Raw genomic sequence first — 24,504 nt, 5'->3', positions numbered from 1 at the left:
AGGAGCGGCGAGGGGCGGTCAGAGCGATGCTCACAGCCCCGGGCGCCTTGAAGGAGGAGAGGCGTCGGGCTCCGCTGTGAAGTTGCCGGGACCAGGGAGGGGGGGACTCCTGAGAGATGGGGCCCCGCGGCCGCCTTCCCAGCAGGCGGGGACTGAGCAGAGGAAGGGCAGGTGTGACAATCGGCGGGGGTACGTCTAGGCAAAGCAGCGAGTATTAGCTGGTGAAAGGAGGAGAGGATGCCTGGGTCACTTTGCAGTGAGGCCGGGAGGAAGGAAGGAGTTTGACGGGACGGAGCGTCTCTGCGGAGCAAGGTGAGAGGAGAGAGAAGTTAGAAAGATCGGAGGGGCCCGCCACGGACGGCTCTGGGAGCCTTTGTCAAAACCACAAGCACCGCAAAATGAGTGGCCTTATTTTTTTGTTTCTTTTAAATCGTGCAGCTCCTTTCTTTTTAAAATAAAATTTATGTGAAGCACAGTTAGAACAGCTAAGAGTGGAGGTGGTACGGCGAGGCATAGAGAGACCTGCTTCTTCCGAGCTCTCACCCATGGCCAGGGCCGCAGGTACCGTCCAAACCCCCAACCACACGGCTGCCCTGGGAAGAATCGGCGCCCGGAAGACATCACCGGGAAGGGATGGTCCTTTCATAGACCCGGAGGCAACAAACGCAGCACAGCTAGGGGAAAACGGCTTTGTGATCTAGAGGGAGAGAAAGAAGGAGGGAAGATGGGTGTGCTGAGAACACGGAAGGCCCCTTGGGCAGGGGCTGGGCATGTGTTGGGCCCACGGTCCTTGGCAGTCAGCAAATGTCAGGTTGCCAGGCCTGGAGACCAGGACGCTCACCAGGGTGAGCTCTCAGTGCTTAGAAAATAGCCAGCCGTCCTGTTTATCTTAAAACCCATCACTGTGAACTTTACAGTGTGGTCAGGTTATTTTCTGGAAGCTTTTCAGAAAACAATTTTCAAGAGTGTAATAAAATGAAAATGGGACCTAGGCAACAATCAACCCTATTATCGAACAGTATAAGAAGTTTCTTGGGCTTGTGAAGGCGATCCTTTGTGAGACAATGAGATGTTACCCAGCCCAGGTGGAAATGCCCTTTGAATCTGTTTCTAGTACCTGAGGGGTGGCAGCCACTGTCCTTGCCCAGCTTACTGTGGCTAATGGAAAGAAAAGGATTAGATGCGTGGAAACAATGGAGAGGAAGGGATTAGGGAAAATACCCGGCCCGTCTCAGTCCTACATCTCTACTGCCATAACTGGGCATTGTCATTTACAAAATTTTGGTAGCCTAAAACAAAAGCAAGTTAACACATGTAACTCACAAATGTGTTCATTAGAGAGAATATTGCCAGTTTTGTCTTGAGAAGACAATCATTATGTTTGTTCCATTATATTGGATTCTCCCTTTAACGATTATATGTGTTTTGAAGAGGGAAACTATTTCTTTTGGAAAAGCAGGTCTGCACTGCTCTTATATCACCTGTAAAGTACTGAAACCAGTGCTTACCAAGTCCCCTATTTCTATGCTACCCTTTCTGCACATAGTCAAAGAGTGTCTCTAGGGAAATAGAATACATTTACAGAAAAAGCTGTGATACTTAAGGGTTTCCCATCCAGAAAGTTCTACCATAAAGCCTGCTGTCTCTTAAACTAAAGGCTCTATTAAAGCAGAAGGTTGTGCAAATTAGGCTTGAGGTTATAGACCTTCTTGTAGAGAAGTAGGGCACCATGGACCCAGGTAATACCTCTGCAAGGATGGTATTCTTTGTGCTGGAGCGAACTAGAATTGACCTTGTGATATAGGGTCAGGAACTGGGAAGTCAGGCCCATCCATGACATAAGGATGAACAACCTGTGCTCACTACTTAGGAATCCCAGGCCCATGTGAGAACTAGTTCTGGGCTATGGTTGGAAAAGAGTAGCCCATGACAATGAAGAACCCACAGCCTGTGTGATGTGCAAAAATCTAATGTAGAAATAAATGTTGAAGGGTAGTCTATCATGATAAAATCTGCTCATACTCTAACAAACTTAAAAGCAAATCTTAAAAAGATCAAAGCAATTGAAATAAAACGTAATTGGTCATCAGAACAAGTCCCAATACTCTATACAGGAATAAAATAAAGTTCAACATTAAACAACACAAATTTGCAATTTTCAGCATCCATTAACACCAAGCATGCAAAGAAGAAAATATGACACAAATATTTGTATGCAAAATTCATAGCAGCTTTGTTCACAGTAGCAAAATGGTAAAAACAGCCCAAATGTCCAGCAACTAGTGAACGGTAAATTGTGGTATATTCATAAAATGAAATTCTGCTTAGTAACAAAATGGAATAAACTGCTGATACACACCAACATAAATGAATCTCAGGAGCATGATATTAAGTGAAACAAGCTCTACACACAAAAACATTACGTGATCTATGAGTCTGTTGATGTGAAATTCTAGAAAAGGCAAAATCATAGTAATAGAAAACAGATTTTATTTTTATTGAAGTATAGTAGATTTACAATATTATATTAGTTTCAGGTGTGCAGCTTAGTGATTCAGTATTTTTATGGATTATACCCCATTAAAAGTTATGAGAAAATAATGGCTGTAATTTCCTGTGCTGTATAGTATATCCTTGTTGCTTCAGAAAACAGATTTGGGGTTGTCTGGGCTGTGGTGGGAAGGGAGCTCCTTCTTTCTAAGGGATCTAGAGGGACATTTTAGGGTGATATAAATGACTCTAATGGTTAAAAGAATGTATATATTTGTCAACAATGATGAAAGTTTATCCTTAAAATTTATTTTGTGTTATTTATATATTTCAGTAATGCCAATAGAAAAAAATTTAGTCTAGAAACTGATAAAATATTGTGGACCAGACAGAGACAAATGTAAAGTTTCATTATAAATTCTCCACACCAGGGGGCAACGTGTGTCTCCCTGAAACAGTTCTCACACAAGGTAAGGAAAGAATATGGGCCCATAAGAGAAGATCCCACCTTGAGAGATATTCAGACACTGCCATTAGTTGATGACCATTTGGGTTATTTCTAGTTTGGGGCTACTTCAAATCTTATAAAATGATTTGAAAATAAGTATGTTTAAGATGTTTGAAAAGATAAGAGAAATGGTAGAGTCTATAAGCCAAGAATAGGGCATGATGCACAAAGAAAATGGAAATTCAGAAAATCCATCAGAATTCTGAAAAAAACCCCTATAATCATTGAAAAAGATCTCAAAAGAAGGGTAAATGGTAAATTAGATATGACTGATGAGAAGACAGTAATTAGAAGATAGAACTGAGGAAATAACACAAAATGAACCACAGCTATGAAATACAAAATAAAAGTTAAGAGCCATGACAAAAACAATGAAAAGATTTAATATACAGCTACATCTGTATATTAATACTCAAAAGCACTGTCGGATACCAGCTTATACTATCTTGCTTAGATTTAATGCAGTTGATAGAACTAAAAGGATTAGACACACTCAGGGAAAATAAAGAGGAAAAGATTTAGGGAAAAATATCCAAGACATATCTCAATGTCCCGGTATTCTATAAATCAATAAAACAAATGACAAATTCTGGAACAGTACTTTGTCAAAGAGAGCTAACTGTCCATAAAAGATTGGTGTTCCCCAATTATAGGCCAGAGTTGTTCCTGGGAAGTGGCTATGCAGAGAGAGACTTCATTTCCCTATCCTAGTGCCTTTAAGTGAATCGGGTAAAGATTCTGACCAATGGGCTGTGAGCAACGGAAAAGGATACATCTCACTTCCAGGGTGAGTCTCTCAGTGCTGACTGGAGGTGTCCGTGAGTCCTTGGGAGTTGTGTGTCGGCTAAGGCATTGGCATTGCCACTGGGGACCCTCAAAGGACTCAGGATAATTAATTGCTGATATACCAATATATCAATAATTCATGCCCCTCCCCCCGCCTGCCCCGGCTCCTGGCCTCATTGACCAGGATAATATATGTACACAAGAACCAAACTCTTATGGTGTTTGAGCCATTATGCAATTTGAGATCTATTCTTTCAGTCAGTTAGCTTACCCTAAATGTTAACACACATCACTTAAAATGTCTCTTTCTATAGAAACGTGCTTCCTCTTTCAGGCATTTAAGCCCTTTGATCTTTTAAAAAGATAATTGTAACATTTTTCAAGACTGTTTGTTCGGTCAGTTCCCTCTGCTGTATCATTAGAGACAAGCAGTGTTTAAAATGGCTCTTATTCATAAGAAGATCTTGAACTTACACCATGTATATTTTCTCCACATTAGCCCAAAGTAATCAAAGTACTTACTAGAAAATAGAGGTAATTTCTTAAAGAGACAGAGGTTCTATGTTATGGTTTTGAACTGCTCAAGGTCATGCCTAGAGAGAATTTCAGTACCTTTAGTGTCAAGCCTCTGTGAAAAATCACTGTTGGGTTCATGGCGATTATGCATTGATGAGAAATGGAAAATACAAGGTTATAGCATCCTCTAGGGAGATAAGATACTTTAAGTGCTTTCAAGGAGAGAAAGCGTCTAAAATTGGAAGCCATGATTTGAGGTTTTAGAAACTTTAATTACCAACCTTTATAGCGTCTAAAAAAATCTCACCATGTTTCCACTTGCTGCTGACTGTGGAGCCTTCACGGCACCTACTTGTAGTATGTCTCATTGCACTTCTCGAACTTGGACAAGATAGAAATGATTCTAAGTCACAGATTTAAGGGAGGAGAAGGTGCTGACACCTATATGTAGAAGCATACTAAAATAATGACAATGTTAAGACAATAATAGCAACGTTTATGACGTTCATTCATAACTGAGTTATATTAGAGTAAATATGAACATATTGAGTTATATTAGAGAAAATATGAACATATTGAGAACATAGAGTAAATATGAACAATTGAACATAAATTTGGCAGACGGTAACTTCAAAGAAAGGTCTTCGGACTAGCAATTGGCAGATCCAGCCTCATTCCTTGATAAACTATTGTGATATGTGCATGCAAAATGGTACGGCTTCTTTGGAGAACTGATCATTTTCTTATAAATCATATATATAGGTGTGTATCTATATACATATATATAACATATATGACTCAGCGATTGCACTCCTACAGATGTGAATTTTATATTCACACAAATACCTGTGCACAAATGTTTATAGCAACTCTATTCAAAGTGTTTCTACTCTTCTTAGCAAGGGGTCTTTGCCCTCCTGCAACTCCAAGTGTTATCTCTACTCCAGACAGGAAGAAGGTAAGAGGGGATGAGGAGGAAAGGGTGGTCCTGCTGTAGAGCAGCAAAATATTCCTAAGAACTGTTGTCAGACGGCCGCGCCATCTCATCTGGTTAAACCTCCAGGTGCAGGGAAGGTTGGAAAGTATCCTTCTTTACCTGGTACACTGCAATTCTAAACAAAGGAAGGATTGTCTTGGGAAGAAGGGCAGGAGGGTGAATATGTGGATAGAAAGCAGTACCTGCCATATAAACCTGTCATCCAGAGATGACTGCTATCACTTAATGTTCATTTTATTAGGAATATACAAATGTTTTTATAAATACAGACTTGAATACCATTCAAACCATTTCCCCTCTCTTAACACTGTGCATGAATATGTTCCAGGAAACAAGCTGTCTGCTTCTTCATCATGTTAAGTGGCTCCTTTTTTCCCCTGTCAGGAATGTACAACCCCTATTTGGGGGAAGTTAGGTAGTTTCCAACTGTCATTACAAACAAGACTGTGATGACTATTTTTGTAAGTACGTCTTAGGATATTTCCTGTAAATGAAATTACGGTCAAAGTTAGGCAGGTATCTGAGGCTTTTGATTACAAAATTGCCCTTTAGAAAGGTTATCCCAATTTGTATTTCCACCTGTTTTCCAAGTACCTTCTCTAGTGCTAAGGGGGATCGTCTTTTTAAAAAATCTTTGTAACATTCTTCTGGAATTGTGAGCGGTGCTAAGAAGATGCAGATAATTAGGAGAAGCTGAGGTCCATCTGTATGAAAGGCGTAAACCATCTCACCTGGAAGATGACCAGAACTGGGTCTGGGACAGCGGTGTGTTGCTTGAAATAATTCCGTGGGTGGCAGTCTTTGGGTTGCCAAGTGCCTAGCATGTTAGTGATGGAGCATCAGTCCTTTGCCGCAAGGATCCCTTCCACCCCAGTGATTTTTGAAAGACCTTCGAGGGTGCCCCATGTACCCTCACAATCCTGTACCTTTGTCCTCCTCTCTTGGCAACCCCCCGCACCCCGCCCCACGCTGTCCCACCGGCTCTGCCTGCAAAACCCCTGGAAGACCCCCTGCTGTCCCAGTCTCTGTCTCAGAGCTGCCGGGCCTCCAGGCTACAGGCCGGTGGGGAGGAGAAGCCGGGAGGCAGGAGGGGTCTCCCCGCAACAAGGTGCTTTACTTTGTGACTCTGGACACAAGGTCAGCGGCTCAGCATCCCAGGTGACGAAGCTCTTCAGCCAGGTAGGCAATCTGGAGCGTCTGAATCCTCTCTTGTTGGGAGGCTTAAACCAGCTCCAGGGACCTCAGCAAGCAGGTGTCCCTTGACCCCTCAAAGTTCTCCTCGTCTCAGTTTAGTCTCCCCTCAGCAAAATATCCCCTCTCCCCTCCCATTTTCAAACTCAAACACCAGTGAATGGAATGAAAGGACCCTACTGAGGGGCTGAGAGGGGGCTTGACCCCCAGAGCAAACTGCCGTCTCATGCGCATTGGCTTCTGTGCTTCCGTGAATTCCTTACACACCCGGTGCAAGTGCTCAGGGCCATGGATTTTCTTGGCAAAGGAGCAAAGTGAAACGTGGTTAGCCTGCAATGGATGGAATGCATTTTAAATAAAAACAGGGTGGCGCCTGGTGGTGTTGTTTCACTTTGGAGCTGTCTGGGGGTGTAATAGAGCCCAGTGAACAGCAAGGAGCAGTGGTAAGATGGCAAGTGCAGCAGCCTGGGAAACGGATGGACCTTCCTTCCTTCCTCCCTCCCTCCTTTCTTTCTCTTCTTTCTCTCTTTTCTTTCTTTCTCTTTCCTTCTTTCCTTCTTTCTTCTTTCTTTCTTTCTTTCTTTCTTTCTTTCTTTCTTTCTTTCTTTCTTTCTTTCTTTCTTTCTTTCTTTCTTTCTTTCTTCTTACTAGCTCTATAATTCTGACATGCTTACTTAACATCTGTCTTTGTTTCGTTATCTAGAAGATGAGTATGAAACTATTACTTGATCATAACGTCATTAGCAGGATTACATGAGCTAACGCCTGTAAACCTCCAAGCACACTGTTTGACACCTAGAAATGCTCAATTACTATTATAAATTATTATTTTTACCTGTTTTTCTTCTAGGAAAAGTAATAAACTTCCAGCTTTGAAGTTTCTAGCTCCTCTTTCTCCCTAGCCCATTCATCCCATGCCTCACATGCTCTCATTGTGGATCTTGAAACCTTTCCCTCATAAGGTCCCTGTGTCCTCTAAAACCCAGCGGGCAGGCCCCAATTTCCCCCTCTCTGTGTAAAATATTACAGACTCCTAAAATATGAAAGTTTGAGAAATTTTATTATTAGTCTGAAGCTATACCATCACTTTGGCATTCAACAAACAGATAGTAAATGTTATATACGTGTTTGGGCAATAAAATCTAACTGGAAATGGCAGTGTACCAGCCCGTATGTTGCTTCTCAACATTAAGCCACCTAAGCTGATTTCATCCTTAAACCATGCCTACTGCAGTATGTCCCATTATTACCCTACCCCTCAGATCAGAAAATTGAAGCTCCAAGAGCTTAAGTAACTTTTCCGGAGTCACATGGCTCATGAGGGCGGGGCCAGGATCTGCACCCAGGCAGGCCGGCCCCCCAGTCAGTGCTCCTGGCCACTATGCTCTGATACCTGCAAATGAGATGTTTCTATTTATTCCTCAGCATTAAGTACACTTCACCAGTGCAGCGTGGATATTCACGAGCCGGCAGCTGGAATTGTCTTGATTAGGACAAAGCACACGAGGTCCCCCACTCCACTTGCTGGTGATTTATTCAGGCTGGGTCAAGCCAAATTGATTATGTTCAGTTTCTCATCCCATAAAGTGGGGTGAATAATCGCAGCCATTGCATAAGGTTGTTAGTGAGGACTAAATGAGTTCATTTAAAAGGAGAGCTGGCTCTAGATAAATGTTAGCTATTATTTCTTCTGCAAATTAATATTCATTGTTGATTACAATGGACTGAGCTTTGTGCTGTATTTGTCTGGAAGAAATATTTTGATAAGAAAGCCACTTCAATTCATGAGAAGGCCTCCAGAGACACACTCAGAGAGAGGGATTTGGAATACTCCGGACAAAACTTGGGAAGGGAAAGGGGAGCCCTGAGACCCAGTCAATGAGGGCAGAGCTCAGCTGGAAAAACTGCTGGAGTTGAAGGTGAGGAAAAGGGACTGGATTCTTAAATTGTTTGTTTAGGGAATTTGCTAGAAAACCTTCCCTCGGTCTTAGTTTGATTCAGAGAGACTAGTCAAAATGAATTCGGTGACCACTGAAGGCACTTGCTCTGTGTTTGGAGATGACTCAGGGGACCAGGATCAAAGGACAATCAGGGCAGAGCACAGGATTTAGGGGAAGACAGGAAGCTTGGAGTTTCTCCGTGATGGATACATTTCATTAGGATATTGACTCTGATTGAGGGCATATGGTAGTAATGAATGACAGGGAAATGCAGTATTCTGAAGACTCCATGAAATCGGCCTTAGTGGGGAAAAATAAGATTGTTACTGAAGTGAACACAGCACTAGGGGCATTTCTGGAAGAACCGGGTTCCACTGTAGTTATAATTTCCCCACTGAATGAAAAGTCCTTTCATAATATTAACTAATACCAAACAGTTTTATTGTGCCAATAAAGTACACATTTATTCAATCAACAAACCTTTCTTACACACACTTTATGCCAGGTATCCTGCCAGGTGCTGGGAAGACACTGATTAATAAGACAGTGTCTCTGTTCACGAGGAGGTCACACTGAGCAGCTCTGCAGGAGAGAAACAATACAGTGTGGTCAGTATAAAGGGCTCCAAGAGTAGCTGTTGCTTGAAAGAGGACAGGCTTCGTGGAAAGGTAATGTTCTTGTTGCCCTTTGAAGGGAAGAAGAATTCCGCTAGACGTGAAGAGCAGCAAAGCTCGCGTGCTGGATATTCTCTATCTGCTCCTCCAGATCTGTTCTCCACCTGTCTCCACTGTCCTGTGCCTTTATGCACTGCTTCAGTTGGTTCCTTTGTCCCCAGGATTCCAGCTGAACTTGTGCAATGAGAGGTCCTAGGAGCAGATCATAGCTTGGGAGGAAAAGAAAGTTTGAATATTTAACCCCAGTTCACTGCCTACTGGACCATGGATGGACAATGGGTGTGGTCCTTCACTGAAGGGCACTGCTTCTTATGGATGACCTTTTTCTGTAGCTACAACTCTCTCGTTGGGTTCTGGAAGCTTCTCTCCCCCCTCGACATACACCTACGGTGGGTCACAGCGTTACAATTGCTAAATTTGGGGTGTTAGAACGTCGTTTTGGTTCTATTTTAACCTTGCACACACCGTTATCAATACCCCATTGGAGTGTGTTAATTGTTCTTGGGAAACCTACTGATGCAGCCTTAAGTATATACCATGTCTCTGAAATGTACAGCTTATGCATAGTGGTGGTTGTTGATTTCCTCAGAGATTGTGTCCTCCGATTACATCAATCATAAAGACCCCATCATGCTTAGTTTTGCACTCAGTATCAACCATGATTTGGGTCTCAAAAAAGGTAAACCTGCAATAGATAGGAATTATGTAGTATCTTTTTATTTCTGTTCAAACTCTGTAGTTGCTACTCTGTCGATAGCTTTAGGAATAACTTATTCTCTATTTTTAATTACCAAACTGTTATGATAGAGTTTGAAGGAGGACTATATTTAAGCATATTCTCTAAGGAGTAATGCAACTTAAAAACACCTCATTAGCAAGAAGAATGTTAACTAGGATATTAAAGAAACATTTGAAATTATTAAGTGCTTTTACTGTCTCTTAAATTATGCCAATACAGAAGAGACAACTCAGTGGTTCCTATATCGCATAATCAGTTATTATGAATCATCTAAAGATCAGGAAAGAGTGGTTATTATTAAAATTGAAATTAACTTTGAATAACATTTGAGGAAATGTTTTACATTCATGATCATATTACTTTTACTGACAAGAAATAGTACGTTAATGGGTTTTAGCTTGCACATCAAATGAATGATTCTTAATCCTTCCACCACCATGGGAGAGATCAAATTGTATGTACTTTCTATTATGAGGTCATCTCTTCTGTTTTCAGCATTTTCACATCATGGAATCAGCTATGACTCTGCAAACAACACATGGGTTAAAGTCAAGGAGTATTTAAACCAAACTGGATGATTCTCCCTTGACTTCTGGCTCCCATTCATTCATTCATTCATTTATTTATTTATTAGTGTTCCCCCCAACTTATTTATTTACAACTTTGTTTTTTTCCATGGGGCACAGTGTTCCATAGTACATGCTTTGGGAAATCCTGTCTAGAATCCTGGGAATGAAAATGAGTGGCAGGCAAATAAGGGCCATGTTCTAAAGGTAAAAGAGGTCAGATCAAAAGTAGACTGGATATGAAAGGTGAGCTGGCTCCCTTTCTTTTCAAAGAAGGCTAAATGTCCTGTGGGTTTTCTGATCTACAGGAGTTTGAGTAAGTTATCCATTTATAATTTGTGTGTCTCGGGAGAATGAGAGGGAGGGAATGAGAATTACGTGTTCTCATCAGATTCAAAAAGAGGTGGTCATTCTAGGTAAAACTGTCTCGGACATATGATACTATATAATACGTAATCATCATCTTGTATTTAAATTTTACTATTTGCTCTTCTTCTTACAAATTCAGGCAAAGCTATAAAGGAAGTTAGATAAGTTCTGAGTTCACAAAGCTTATGTGTTTCATATAGAAACAACTAATCCCAAGTCCATACCCCCAGCCACATCCTTTATCTGACTCTCAGACGCCAGGATGGTATTTCCCCTGCCCTAAATCAACCCAGGACCAGGGATCAGACAACTAAGGATAGCTCCTGTGCCCCAAAGCTGGCTGGAATTATCAAAACTAGCAAATCCTAAACTGTTTACTCTTCTCTGCCTTGCCTTTCCCCTGGAGATTCCAGTAAAGACTCTGGTCTATGCCTTCCCCTCTCTCCTTTCTCCCTCCTGAATGACTCTGATGTTTCCCATTGTGGCCTGCATGGCACACCGTGCCTCTCATTTCTAAGGAAACTGTGAGTAACATTAAACTTTTAATGTCATTGACCTCTGCATGTCGTCACTGCACTGCTTTTATAAATTAAAAGACCTACACACAAATCATTGATACTCTAAATCGTCAATGATCAAAATAAATGGTAGCTATAGAGGGACTCATGTCCACAAAAAAAAAGGCATGTTATTTTACACTTATGTACAAATTCAACACTGGATTTGGGGAATACAGACATGGAATCTGGGGGTGCTGATGTGTCCATTGGCAGAGCATCTTTGGGAAGATTTTGAAAGTTGTTCTCTATTTCTTAGACAACATGGGACACTGGTCCTTCCAGGTGTCCTTGTGCTTATTTTATCTACAAGTGTCCTGATCCATAGTCTCCTAGTTTTAAAAAATTAAAGTGTCTTTTGGTCACGTTTTTATTTTGGTATCCAGCTTTTTTTATATAGAATGCTACACGTTTGTTTTGTTTCCTAGCTTGCTTACTTTCTAGGACTTTCTCTCTCTCTCTTTTAAAATTGTGGTAAATATATATGACCTAAAATGTATCAGTTTAATCCTTTTTGAGTGCTTAATTCAGTGTCATTAAATACATTCACACTGTTGTACAACCATCACCACTACTTCCAGAAATTTTTCATCATCCCGAACAGAAACTTTGTGTACATTAAAGAATAATTCCCCTCCTTCCTACCCCTAGTCTCCCCTCTTTTATTCTGCCTCTACGAGTTTGACTATTTTAGATACCTCATATAAGTCAAATAATACAATATTTATCCTTTTGTGTCTGGCTTATTTCACTTAGCATAATATTTTCAGGTTTTATCCATGTTGTAGCATGCATTATAACTTCATTCCTTTTTAAGGCTGAATGATGTTCTATTGTATGTATATACTACATTTTGCTTATCCATCTACCTATCAATGGATATTTGGTTGTTTCTACCTTTTAGTTATTATGAATAATTCTGGTGAACACTGGTGTCCAGTTTTCTGTTTGAGTCCCTGATGTCAATTATTTTGGACGTATAACTAGAAGTGGAATTGCTGGATTATACGGTGATTCTGTTTAATTTTTTGAGGAATTGCCATACTGTCTTCCACAGTGGCTGAACCATTTACATTCTCATTAGCAATACATAAGGGTTCCAATTTCTCCACCTCCTCATGAACACTTGTTTTCTTCTATATTTTGGACAATGGCTAACCTGTGAGTGTAAAGTGGTATCTCACTGTGCTTTGATTTCCATTTCCTTAAAGTTTAGTGATATTGAACATTCGTTCACGGGCTTATTGGCTATTTGTATGTCTTCTTTGGAAAATCTCTATTCAAGTCTTTTGCTCATTTTTGAATTGGGTTGTTTGTCATTTTGTTGTTGAGTTTTAGGAATTCTTATATATTCTGATTACTAACATATTATCAGATAATGATTTGCAAATACTTTCTAGGGCTTTTTGAAGATATTCATCCAAATGTTCAAAATCTTCTAAATTGACAATCTCCAATTCCATTTTTAAGCCTCTTTTTAATATTTGAACCTCATTTAAAGAGGAATAAGTCTCTCTTCAATTCAACTCTTTATGTACCCCAGAATATTGTTTTTTTAAAAAATTAATTAGTTAATTTATTTATTTATGGCTGCATTGGGTCTTTGTTGCTGCACGTGGGCTTTCTCTAGTTGCAGCGAGCAGGGGCTACTCTTCGTTGCGGTGTGTGGGCTTCACATTGCGGTAGCTTCTCATTGCAGAGCACGGGCTCTAGGCATGCAGGCTTCAGTAGTTGTGGCACACGGGCTTAGTTGCTCCACAGCATGTGGGATCTTCCCAGACCAGGGCTTGAACCCGTGTCCCCTGCATTGGCAGGCAGATTCTTAACCACTGTGCCACGAGGGAAGTCCCCCCAGAATATTGTTTGAACTATTTCTGTCCTATTTTAAAAGATATTCACTTTTGTTTTGATTCATTTTTATTTTGTTTATAATTTTATGTTTTGCCCCACCTAAACTTAAGGGAAATACTTCCGAAGTGGCCTCAGATAATACATTTCCTTTTCTAAAGCCCTCTTAAAACCATTTTCTGATTTATGTGCAGTAAGATTATTTAAATCCTCCCCTGGAATTTCCCACAATGTTGCTTTAACCATTTTCCCCTTCCAAGGGCCTAAGAATGAAAGGAACTACAGACCTAGTAGTCCACGACAATAATTATGTAACAAAATCCTGAATTCTGTCACTAATGTCTGTCTTCATGAAACAGGCATCAATACTTTTAAAAGTTAGGGAAATAACTTTAAAGTCCTCAACTCATTTCTAGACCAGGGTATAAATTCATCTGCTTTGGATCTAGAAATTTTAAGAGGAAGTTTTTCAATGTGATTTTTCCTTTCTATTTAAGAGTAAAGACACAAGCAAATCTTGAGCAAAATGTAGCACTTTAAGAAAGTCAGAAGGAGGAACAGAAGGAATGGAAGTGGTATGAATGAGTGGTGAAGACAAAGTCAGAGGTAGAGAGATGCAAGAGTGTAGGTTTCAGAAGGCTCCGGTGGCAGTGAAGTTTTTTCCTTGGTTTTCCTATAGAATTTTTAAGGGAGGCTCCCCTGGAGTCTTTCTTTTTGTTGATGCTTCCACATCCAATCAGAGAAGGCTGACCATACTATGTTTCATTTTTTATCTTTTTTCTAGAGTTCCTCTTAAATGTACCTTTTATATACCAAAACATCTACTTAATGCCTGTTGCAATTCTAGGCCTTTTTTTTTTTTTTTTTTTTTTTTAAATAAATTTATTTATTTATTTATTTTTGGCTGTGTTGGGTCTTCGTTTCTGTGTGAGGGCTTTCTCCAGTTCCGGCAAGCGGGGGCCACTCTTCATCGTGGTGCACGGGCCTCTCACTGTCGCGGCCTCTCCCATTGCGGAGCACAGGCTCCAGACGCGCAGGCTCAGTAGTTGTGGCTCACGGGCCTAGCCGCTCTGCGGCATGTGGGATCTTCCCAGACTAGGGCTCGAACCCATGTCCCCTGCATTGGCAGGCGGATTCTCAACCACTGCGCCACCAGGGAAGCCCTCTAGGTCTTCTTTAATGAACTATTGCCAGTTATCAGGGTGGTCACAGGGATTATTTTGAGAGGACAAATATAGGAAACAGGAGTTCCTTTGGAGGAGGTTGTGGCTTTGATGAAGACAAGCTCATGGCAAACATGAATGAGGCTATAGTCTGTCAGAAGTCTAAACTAATGAATGCTGTCTTGGGTCTTTGAAGAATACAGGCTAGCAAAAAGCCATATGATATACAACCTGGCAGACTGACTTCAGAATATGTAGTTAGCAACGTGATCTTCTTTCAGGATTTGATAAGACAAGGAATGTCCTCACATAGACTTGGTTGGTGGTATGGGGGGAAGAGGAGACCCAAACATCACTGACCTTTGCACAAATTGGTTATTATTCTTGCAGATTCCAAACATCAGTCCATAGGATTCTCTTGATTGGAGGCTTATTTGGCCCATGCCTGCATCTCCCCTTAGAGCAACCCCTTGTTCACTCAACAGACATGATACAGAAAAAAATGGAAACATACAAGACAGGACTCGGTGCAGACAGAGGAACAAAAAGTAAAAGTGAGACAAGCAGTACAAGAATCAGATTAGTCATGACGATATTTACCAAATATTGCACCTCCCCAGAAAAGGTCAAATTCCTTTATTCAAAAACCTATTTTTAAAAACAAGTTGTAGAATAACAAAATAAATTCAACAGTAAAAGCTCCATGAAATAAGTCAGATCTGATATCACTGTTTCGAGACTCATGAGCAGCAGTTGAAAAGGCTTATCAATTGTGGAGATCAAGGGGCCCTCTTGGTCCTCCTCTTGTTTCAGGTTTCTTGGAATGAGACCAAGAGAGGCTCTTCAAAGGAATTTGGTGGAACCACCACTTGTCAAAGGAAGAGGTTACCATGAAATATCTATCTATATCTATCTATCTATCTATCTATTTATCTATCTATCTATCATCATCTATCATATATCTATCCACTGAGTTTCTTATTTACTTAAGCAAGGAAGATACATGTTTGTTAAACCCAATCTCTCCAACTAGGATTGGCAGGTTTTAAAGCTGTGGTGGTTAGGAAATGGCAGCCCTCTAGATGTAAAATTGGCTTATCGTTGAGTTGCTATTTAATTTCAGTGGAGTCTCTTACCCTCCACCATCATTAATTCCCAATTCACTCTATTTCCAGTTAGATTCTTTCAGGCTAAGTCAACAAGATGCTTCCAAGTTACTTTCTCCAAATCACCTACTTGACCCATCACTGGCTTGCTGACATGGTTCCAGTGATTCTCAGTTTCCATGGACTAATTCTCTGTGTCCAAGCTCCACCTGATAGCTCAGATCTGACACATGCCGCCTTCTTTTCTGTGCCCTTCTGCCCCTGTTCCCCTCCAGGTGCCTCATACATCAGTCAGCGTGTTGTTCCCTTACACTGTGTCACGTGTGCCCTTTTGCTCATACTCTTTCCTCCATCTGAAGTGTTCAACACCCTGGGCTCCATTAAGATAACTTACACCTGTTCCTTCTGACTCAAATCAAAAGATTCCTCTGGTTACTGATCTCAACAGGGACATGCAATAACCATTCTCACCCCTGAGTTGTAAGTATAGCTTGGTGTACTGGGATGAAGTAAAATCCTGCATTTCTCAGTTGCTGACTCTGCCCTTGGGTGATTTGAGGTTACATCTTCATTAGTGAACTTGGAATAATATCATCTACCCTTTTCTCTTCCACAGATTTGTGAAGAGGATTCACAAAGTTAATGTTTAAGAAGGAACAATCTACACCAAGAAATACTAGTATAGGTATTTACCTGTCAGTGTGACGTTTTGTGGTTATTTGTGTGTGCATTTATCTCGCAGATTGTAACTCCCCAGAGGAAAGACCAAGGTGACCACATCCATAAATCACCTCATAGAGGAGTGTCTTGGACATGAGAATGCCTTGTAATAATCCCCTGTGTCGGTAATCAAGTCATAGAAGAATATTACCAAAAATAGCTACATCTTATACATGATAATACTTATATTTTACACATGATAGGTTTTAGAGATGTGTATCTTTAAAGAAAACTTAATTCCAAATTATAGTTACAAAATTTTCACGATCATTATGAAAAAAGTGACATCTGTAGCAAAATCAATGTAAACAGTTTCTATGCTTTAAAGTGACCAAGCATACAATAAACATATTTTGATAATGATTCTTTGATTTTTGTCATCTCATTATTTTTCTCGTGGATTTCAAGGTAATACAATTTAAATGAAATAGAAACCTTTCTCCTCATAAAACAAAAATACTGTCAAAAATTGCATTCACCGTCCTATTCCAGTAACAACTTGATACCTCAGGTTGTGCAGCTTTGGGGTACACTCCTCTCTTTTGTACGATTAAGAATAAAATCGAAGGGCCTTGGCTTCTGTAAATTCTTCGGAGAAAAATAGAAATCCTGGGATATTGTATGCCTTTTGTTTCCTTACAGGCATGCGATCATTTATGACCATCTTCAAGCTTCTCTGTCCCAGGAAACACCAGCTGCAGCTGCACACATCTCGTTTTAACTCTCTTTCTAGACAGAGGTACATCCTTTACAGTCACAAAACTCTTGGGCATCTGATAGAACTCAAGATGACTGTGTTTGTCTCTAACATTTTTAAAGAACCAAGTACCACAGCTTGCGTTGCCTTTGGAGCTAATCTGGTTACAGCCCCATCATTCCACCCCTGAGGAAACCGAAGCAGGAGGGCAAAGTGACTTTCCAGGTCCCAGATGTCACTGCGGCAGAGTCAGGGCTGGGATCTACTCTTCTTGCATTTGGTGTCCTGGCATGGGGTCTCCTGAGTGTGCGTCTGTCCTAACACACACTGTAGCAGCCTGTGTGGGAGGGTCTATGCCGGCTGCCTCCCTCCTATCAGTGTCACTGAGGTCCCTAAGGTCCCCCCTCTCAGTTCAGCCAGGCAAAGGGCACGAAGCACCCTGAGCTGCATGAAAACACAGATGACATGCTTGGCACTGTCCTCACTCTTACGCTAGTTGCCTACAGACAAGACTGATCTTCCAGCCTCATTAAGGGGATGTATCAATACACCCGTCTTCTTGGGTTGTGCACAAATTCGTGGAGCTTTGCTGCACTTGATGTGGGTTTGGGATAATAGACAGAACCAGGAGTGCTGAAGCAGAGATGCCATCAATAAAAGCCTGTAGACTGAGCCAAGCATATTTTAACAAAAAGGCAGAGAGCAGATCTGTGGAGCACAAGTGTGCATTATGACAAGTAAAAATAACAGCAGTTTCCACGCTCTGGAAAAAATGTCTCTCTTCAATATAAGGGAACTGTTCACCGGCAGCTGTTGCCCTGTTGAGGATGGGATGGGATTAAAGCATCCGTGAGGATCCTGGAACTAGTCCTTTCACAGTCAAGAAACCACAGTGGAGAATGAACCTCAGAGAGTCAACCCCCGTCATGGGGGCTGTTTGGGATCCGAGATGATCACAGACTCTGCCCTGCAGCAGCTCATACTTTATTATGTGTTTATGTAAGAACACCAGGGAGACATTGATAAGTTCCAGAAGAGTGGTAAATAGTGATGGCTTAATTCAGAGGAGGGCCAGCCAGGTTCCCACTGGGTCCTGAAGAAGGAAAGAAGGAAGATCATTTCTTCACATCTTCTAATTTCAGCAAAGTAGTATGAGTAGCTTATTAGAAGGGGCTAACTTATTAGAAGGGGCTAAACATGTGCTTTCTGCAACTCAAGTAGGGAAGAAAGTTCCACCTGTGCATTCCAAGTTCAAACATGAAATCATCTCATTTCTAGAAAGGCATTGCTTCACTTAAATGTAGTCACTCCTCACCCGAAAATGATTATCTCAATGGAAGTCTTGTGTGAGATTGTGAAGTAGAATACTTTGAAGTAAGTACGCATTGAATTCCTAAAATTGGGGAGTATATTTTGATTGACTTAAGAGATTTTAAAATTTAAGATTTCTAAATTTTATGCTGGATTTTAAAACAATGTTCTTAATTTGCTTTCTTTCAACGTCAACCATAAATAATCTTTTCCCCAAACCTTGATGATCTCTCTCCCACTTCCATGACAGATGCCCGTCATATTAGATGCAAGGACAAACACTGCTATAGAATTTAGAAAAATGGAAGAGTTCACTCAAGAAAGGACACAAGGCAGCCTTAGCCTGTAGATTATTTTCTTTACAGTTAGCATCTATTTTTTCTCTTTTAGACTTTTTTTTTTTGTGAATGAAAGGATTTTATCTTATTATCTCCTTCACATCTAATGCGTCTAACATAAGATACAGCAGGTCTTCCCTGAAAGCTAGATTCAGAAATTTTAAAAATAAACATGTGAATAAATAAATAGAATATTTGTTCCCACTTTAATAATAGACCATTCAATGTGTTGAAATCATATTATAAGAATTCTTAACTCCACATAATTTGAATTGTACAGAACGTGCAAGTTGATGCTTTGCTGCAACTGCTCTAACTCAGCTCCTTGTAGACACGTGGGACTGAATTGCCAGTGATGTGACTAGTAGTGGACAGTGTCCTGCCTTTTCGTAAATAAGGAGGCGTGTAGTCATGTTAGTTTACGTCTCTAGATTTTTGTTTAATTAAAGAAAAAGGAGAGCAGAAAACAGCTCTAAAAATATAAAAGTTTGGGGAGGAGTTTAGTTTGCTTGTCAAGAGGGTAGAATTTCATAACTATGAACTGGGTAACTTATGGGAAGCATGAGTGTTTCCACATGCAAAATAACAACATAATTATTCACAATAGGAAGGACACTGTTAGGTGTTAAAGAAAACTCATCATCACCCATTTGGGGGCATTATATGTCCAGGCTTGGCTAACACCAAGGGCATCTTGACTCTCACTCCATCTTCATCACCCTGAGTAGGCACCCCAGGTGTTCAACCAGATCTTACTTTATATCACCGTTGCTAGTAAATTAAGATAGAGTGAAATTAAATTGCCCTCAGCAGAACACATAAGAACTGTAATTTCAGCACAGCACTGGAATTTACCCCTTGAGTTCCACCTGAAAGAGTCTGTGTCTCATGTTATCGTCTATGGAAATGTATACTTAGTGCAAGTGAGGAGGACATCAAATCTACATGATATGTGAAGCCAGTGGATTAGAGAGAAATCTGTCTAATGAAAATACTAAAAAGATACAGTCATGAATAGCAGCTGACAAGTAACCACCGTAATTGCTGTTTGTGTTGCCAGTCACATGACTGCATTGGTAATATTGGCTTCAGGAAAAAGGGTATAGTGACAAAAATGCTAAGTGACTCCAAAAATATTAACTTATTCAAAGAAATAAAGCTAGCCAAAGAACACCCTGCAATATGTCTTTAGAGGACTGTAGAATTTACATAAAAGCCAACTTTCAATTAAATAGTAAAAAAAAGATTATGTATTCAGACTTGAGTTCACTTTTCACATAGCTGCTAATTTCTGGTTGATGTGGAAATTATTTAGACTTGGTCTTAGAACTTTACTTATTTTTAAGACAAAATTGTATGTGTGGATGGAAGTGGAGCATAAGTGTCATGAGTATCGAGTTCTTACACAGAACACAGAGTCTACTTAAACCTTGGACTTGGGGAGAATATGGGAACAAGTGTGAGAAAAACACTCTCCCCACCTCACCTCCACCTAAGAGATATAATGAATCTTAATGAAAAAATATCCTGAGAAACCCTGGTTATGGAAAGTTTGTACAATTTATTTACATAAATTTAAATAGCAAATACATATTGACAAAAGTCACCAATGAAAAAGATCAGCAGAGCAGGCCTGGTGTATATCTACTTGCATTTTTCTCTAATGAAAAGAAAATGTTGGGAGAAAATAAATCATATTCTCGTCCTGAGCTCTGGCAAAATCATCAACATTCAGTAAAGTATAAAGAGATAAATTGTGAGTGGTTACTAAAGCTATGTAACAAATACCCTAAAACTCAGCAGTGTGAAGCAAACATTTATTACAATCAGAGATTCTGTGGGTCTGGAATTCAAACAGGGACCATCAGGGACAATTGGTCTCAGCCCCACAATATCGGGGTCCTCATGTGGAAGACCCAGAGGTTAGAGTCACCTGAGGAGTCATTCATTCACATGTTGGCTGGTTGATGCTGGCTTTCAGCCAGGGCCTGGGATTCCACTGAAGGTGAACTCTCCTTGTGGTCTCTGTGTGGGACAGCTTGGGCTTCCTTACAATATGGCAGCTGGCTTCCCAGGGCATGTTCAGCTTCTTCTCATAAGAAAAGAACTCAGACTTAGGCCTCACTTCATGTAGGGAGGCATTTTATGGTCTCCTGCAACTAGTGGGCTGCATTCAATTGCTGTTTCTCTGAACAAATTAAATGTGAGCCTCCACTGCTTGCTTCTAATTCTAGAATATTTAGACATCTAAATATTTGGCTCCCCTCTGTAGAAATATACAAAGATATATTACCTCAATTTTGCTTATTTTTTTAACCTGTATTTGAGTGTGTGTATGCGTCTGTGTGTGTGTTTCCATTTTTTCTATATTTTTGAGTGGAAGGCAGAGTTCTTTGGGCATATTCTGCTCTTTTGAATAGAAGTTTAATCTTAGAAATAATGATTCACTTTTGGAAAGTAGGACAAAGGAAACTTTGAAGAGAATCTGAAAAATATCCTCAAGGGTTGATTAAATCATCAAGGAAATTTCTTCCTCCTGTTGTTATATAAGTACATGCACAGATTAAAGGACTAGCAGATTCAGTAATACTTTATTAGCAAAACTCTTTTATTGAGTAAATTGGAGAGTAGTATAATTAATGTCTTAAAATGCTGGCTAACCAATTTTTAGGTTTTGGATATTAGATTTTGAATAGTACAACAGTGCAGATTAAGATATGGGCTTCTTTTCAGCATATAAATGAGAAGTAATCATAGCCTAGTATATCATAAATGGTAATCCACATGTTCATTCTAAAAAAAATCACGTTATTTTTTATTTTGATAACATAGATATAATAAAATAGCCAAACCCACACATATACACTCATAAACACTCACACTTACCTATTCAATCACCTTAGAGCAAATGAATAACCACACGATTTTAGTGTTTGCATTGCATTTAAAGTTTAGTTGAATTCAATTTTAATAGTTACAGCCAATTAGTGAAGGCCAAATATCATGAGTCAAGTTTCAACAAAGAGAAGACAAACAATCATGGAAAGCAACAAGAATCTTATGTTAATATGCAAAATTTTTTTTTAAATTTTTGGAATATGAATTTCTATTAGATCACAATGAATTTTACCAAAAGAAGTAAGTAAAAAGTAATGACTCATTCTGTTGTTTTCTTTGTTCTCAGCAGTGAACAAAGCAGCAAGAGGATAGCAAGTAAAAGATGTTTAAATGACTCTGGAATAGAGAATATTCCATGGAGTGTAACTTGTATCATTTCAAATGGTCTTTAATGGGTCCATTGTCACATGAATGAATGATTCATAGATATTAATCATTAATGAATGATTAATAGCATAAATGGAAGGGAATAATGCCTAGAAGCAAGCCTAGTTATAGCAAAGGTTAAACAGGTGTCATTTAGTTTTTTGCAATGTCTGGTTTTATTTAACATCTAGTTTTATTTAACAAACTCACTTAAACAGGGGCAGAGGGATAACAGTTTAGGAAAATTGACAAATGAAATTTCTTTATCAGAAGTGAAAATTATAATAAATAATTATAAATTAAAAAATAAAAATAAATAATTTATCAGTTGATTAAAAGTCCAAGTCAGGAGTTGTATAGCTTCCAAGACAGAATGCTAAGTATAGATTGAGGGCATAAACTTCCACTATCACGTTCACTAATGCACTTCCACCTCCCAGGACAATTCTCGGCACCTAATAGGCATGTGACAAAATTACATTCAATATATTAATCAAACGATTGATTGGTGGAAGGATGCTGAATTGCAGAGAACATAGGTGCTGGGGACTAAAGTATGGTGTTGTAGCCCAGTACTGACACTAACCAGCTGTTTAAGTTTGTAAATATATTGAGCTTTCTGGGACTAATTCTTAAAAGAGGAGAGTAGATCAGATGATACCCAGGGCCCTTTAAGCTCTTATGGAGTGAAATTAACAAAGCACCTAGGAAATATGACGTGGAGATAAATGGAGACAATGCACAATCTTTGACAGGGACATAGTTACCTCCTCTGCTCCATCCTGCAAAGTATAGTAAATGAGTAGCAGTATCACCAAAACTCGAAAGTTGTTCCTTAGCAGCTCCCATAAATGTCATATATCCTCAAGTCCAATAAAGGTAAAACAAACTCACCTAACTAGGAAAACAAAGCTGCTTTCCCTCCTCTTTCCTACTCTTTTCCACTCTTTCCCACTCAGGCTATCCTTGTCCATCACTCTAATAATAAAGGATAAAGTTAATTGATAAGGGTTTGAAGCAAGGGCCCTTGACAATGGAACTGTGAAAATAAAAAGAGAATATTGTGGGTACTCCAAGGCAGTAAGGCTCTGCCTAGCTTCTATATGCCAGCAAGTGGTTATAGCTGAGTGTTTTGCTTCTTTTCTTTTTTTTTGCTGAAGTTGCAGGGAAGGAGGTCTCCATTGATTGCCTTTTCTCTTGAGTATGCGGTCACATTGTCTGTTTCTTTGTACATCTGGTAATTTTGGATTGTACCTTGTGAATTATGACTGAGACATCATAAAAACTATGAAGTCTGACATATTCCTCTCAAAAGTGTCGATTTAGTTTTCTGTTGTGACTAAACTCAAATTCCCCACCCTGTCTCCCTAGAAATGGACAGTAGCTAAAATCTCTGTTCTGTTCATTTAGCCTTAGACGAACTTAGCTTAGTCTACATGTAGAACTACATGTGGATAGTTCTGGAGTCAGCCAGAGATGTGGGTAGTTTATATACAGAATTTGGGGCTCTTCCACTGTGGCTTTCCCAATATCAGGATTCTCTTTCTCTCTTTCCAGCTTCCATGTTCACTTTGAACTCTGTCCTTTCATTTCTCAAGCCAATAAGGCCTTGTGTTTCCATCTGGGTTTTAGACACCCAGCATGGCCCTGACTGAAGCCTGGTCTCAGCTAAAAGCTGTAAAAAATGGGAACTCACAGAGTCCTCTTCTCTTTATCTGAGTTTCTACTCACTGTTCCTGAGTCTTTGAATGCTTTGCCATTCACAGGCAGATTAACTGAGCTAGGAATTGAAGCAACCACTTTTCCTACATGTCAACTAAGTACATGTTGCCTACACTTCTTTTCTATCTCAGAGATTATTTAAAATTACCACCTCCTACTAGGATACTGTTCGCTTTATCTCTTAACTCTTTGTACCCTCCACTCACATGCTTAAGAATGGGAACACTTGGAATTAAAGATGAGTTGAAACTGGCTAGATGCACGGTATAGAATTAACATCTAATATTTTTCATCCAAACTGGGTCACTTTTGAGAGTTAAGGAATGTTATTAGTAAGATAACCAATGTAAAATGGCAATGTCTTTGGCAATTGTACTGATTAGGTTCATTTCTGGTTCTCCACTGTATTAGTTTCCCACAGTTGCCATAACAAAGTGCCACAAATTAGGTGGCTTTAAAACAACAGAAACTTATTGTCTCAAAATTGTGAAGGCTAGAAGTCTAAATTTAAGGTGTTGGCAGGGACATTTTCTTTCTGAAAACTGTAGGGAAATCCTTCTTTGCCTCTTCCTAACCTTTGGTGGTTTTCGGGAATCTTTGGCACTCCTTGGTTTGTAAATGCATCACTCCAATCCTCCAGTCTCACAGGGCATTGTCCCTTTGTCTCTGCCTTCACATGGACATCTTCTGATACAGTCCTACCTCTTTTTATGTTTCTTTTTTCCATTTACAGTTGAAAATTAGTGTGAATCCAATGTCAACACAATGTTTTGCTCATGTAAGGTACAGACAACCAAAGGCAGCTAAAGTACAAATTTAAAAGGTTATTTCTTCCAAAACAGTGATTCCGAAAGGTAGTTACATTATGATAGTTGAAGTGGCCCAGTGATCATGGTAATCCCAGTTGCAGGTTTACATTGTACATTGTACCTTAATATTCTCCAACACTGGTAAATATAATTCCCAGTCATTTTTGATTCAACACTAGACTACTTTACAATT

The 24,504-nt window shown here is 39.8% G+C and overlaps 1 protein-coding gene across 1 annotated transcript in view; it reads left to right on the top strand.

Moving 5' to 3' along the window:
• SEMA5A (semaphorin 5A) overlaps positions 1 to 16,489 on the top strand; it is a 528,372-nt gene extending 511,883 nt beyond the window's left edge. Inside the window, exon 23 of the mRNA XM_036846398.1 lies at positions 16,067 to 16,489. Coding sequence (XP_036702293.1) covers positions 16,067 to 16,093 — 27 coding nt within the window. The 3' untranslated portion in view covers positions 16,094 to 16,489. The remainder of the gene's footprint in view (positions 1 to 16,066) is intronic.
• Positions 16,490 to 24,504: the final 8,015 nt, after the last annotated feature.

The sequence above is a fragment of the Balaenoptera musculus genome, chromosome 3 (genome assembly GCF_009873245.2).
Source record: "Balaenoptera musculus isolate JJ_BM4_2016_0621 chromosome 3, mBalMus1.pri.v3, whole genome shotgun sequence".
NCBI classification, from domain to species: Eukaryota; Metazoa; Chordata; class Mammalia; order Artiodactyla; family Balaenopteridae; genus Balaenoptera; species Balaenoptera musculus.
Note: the sequence above shows the minus strand (reverse complement) of the source record. Positions and strands in the feature narration are given on the sequence as shown.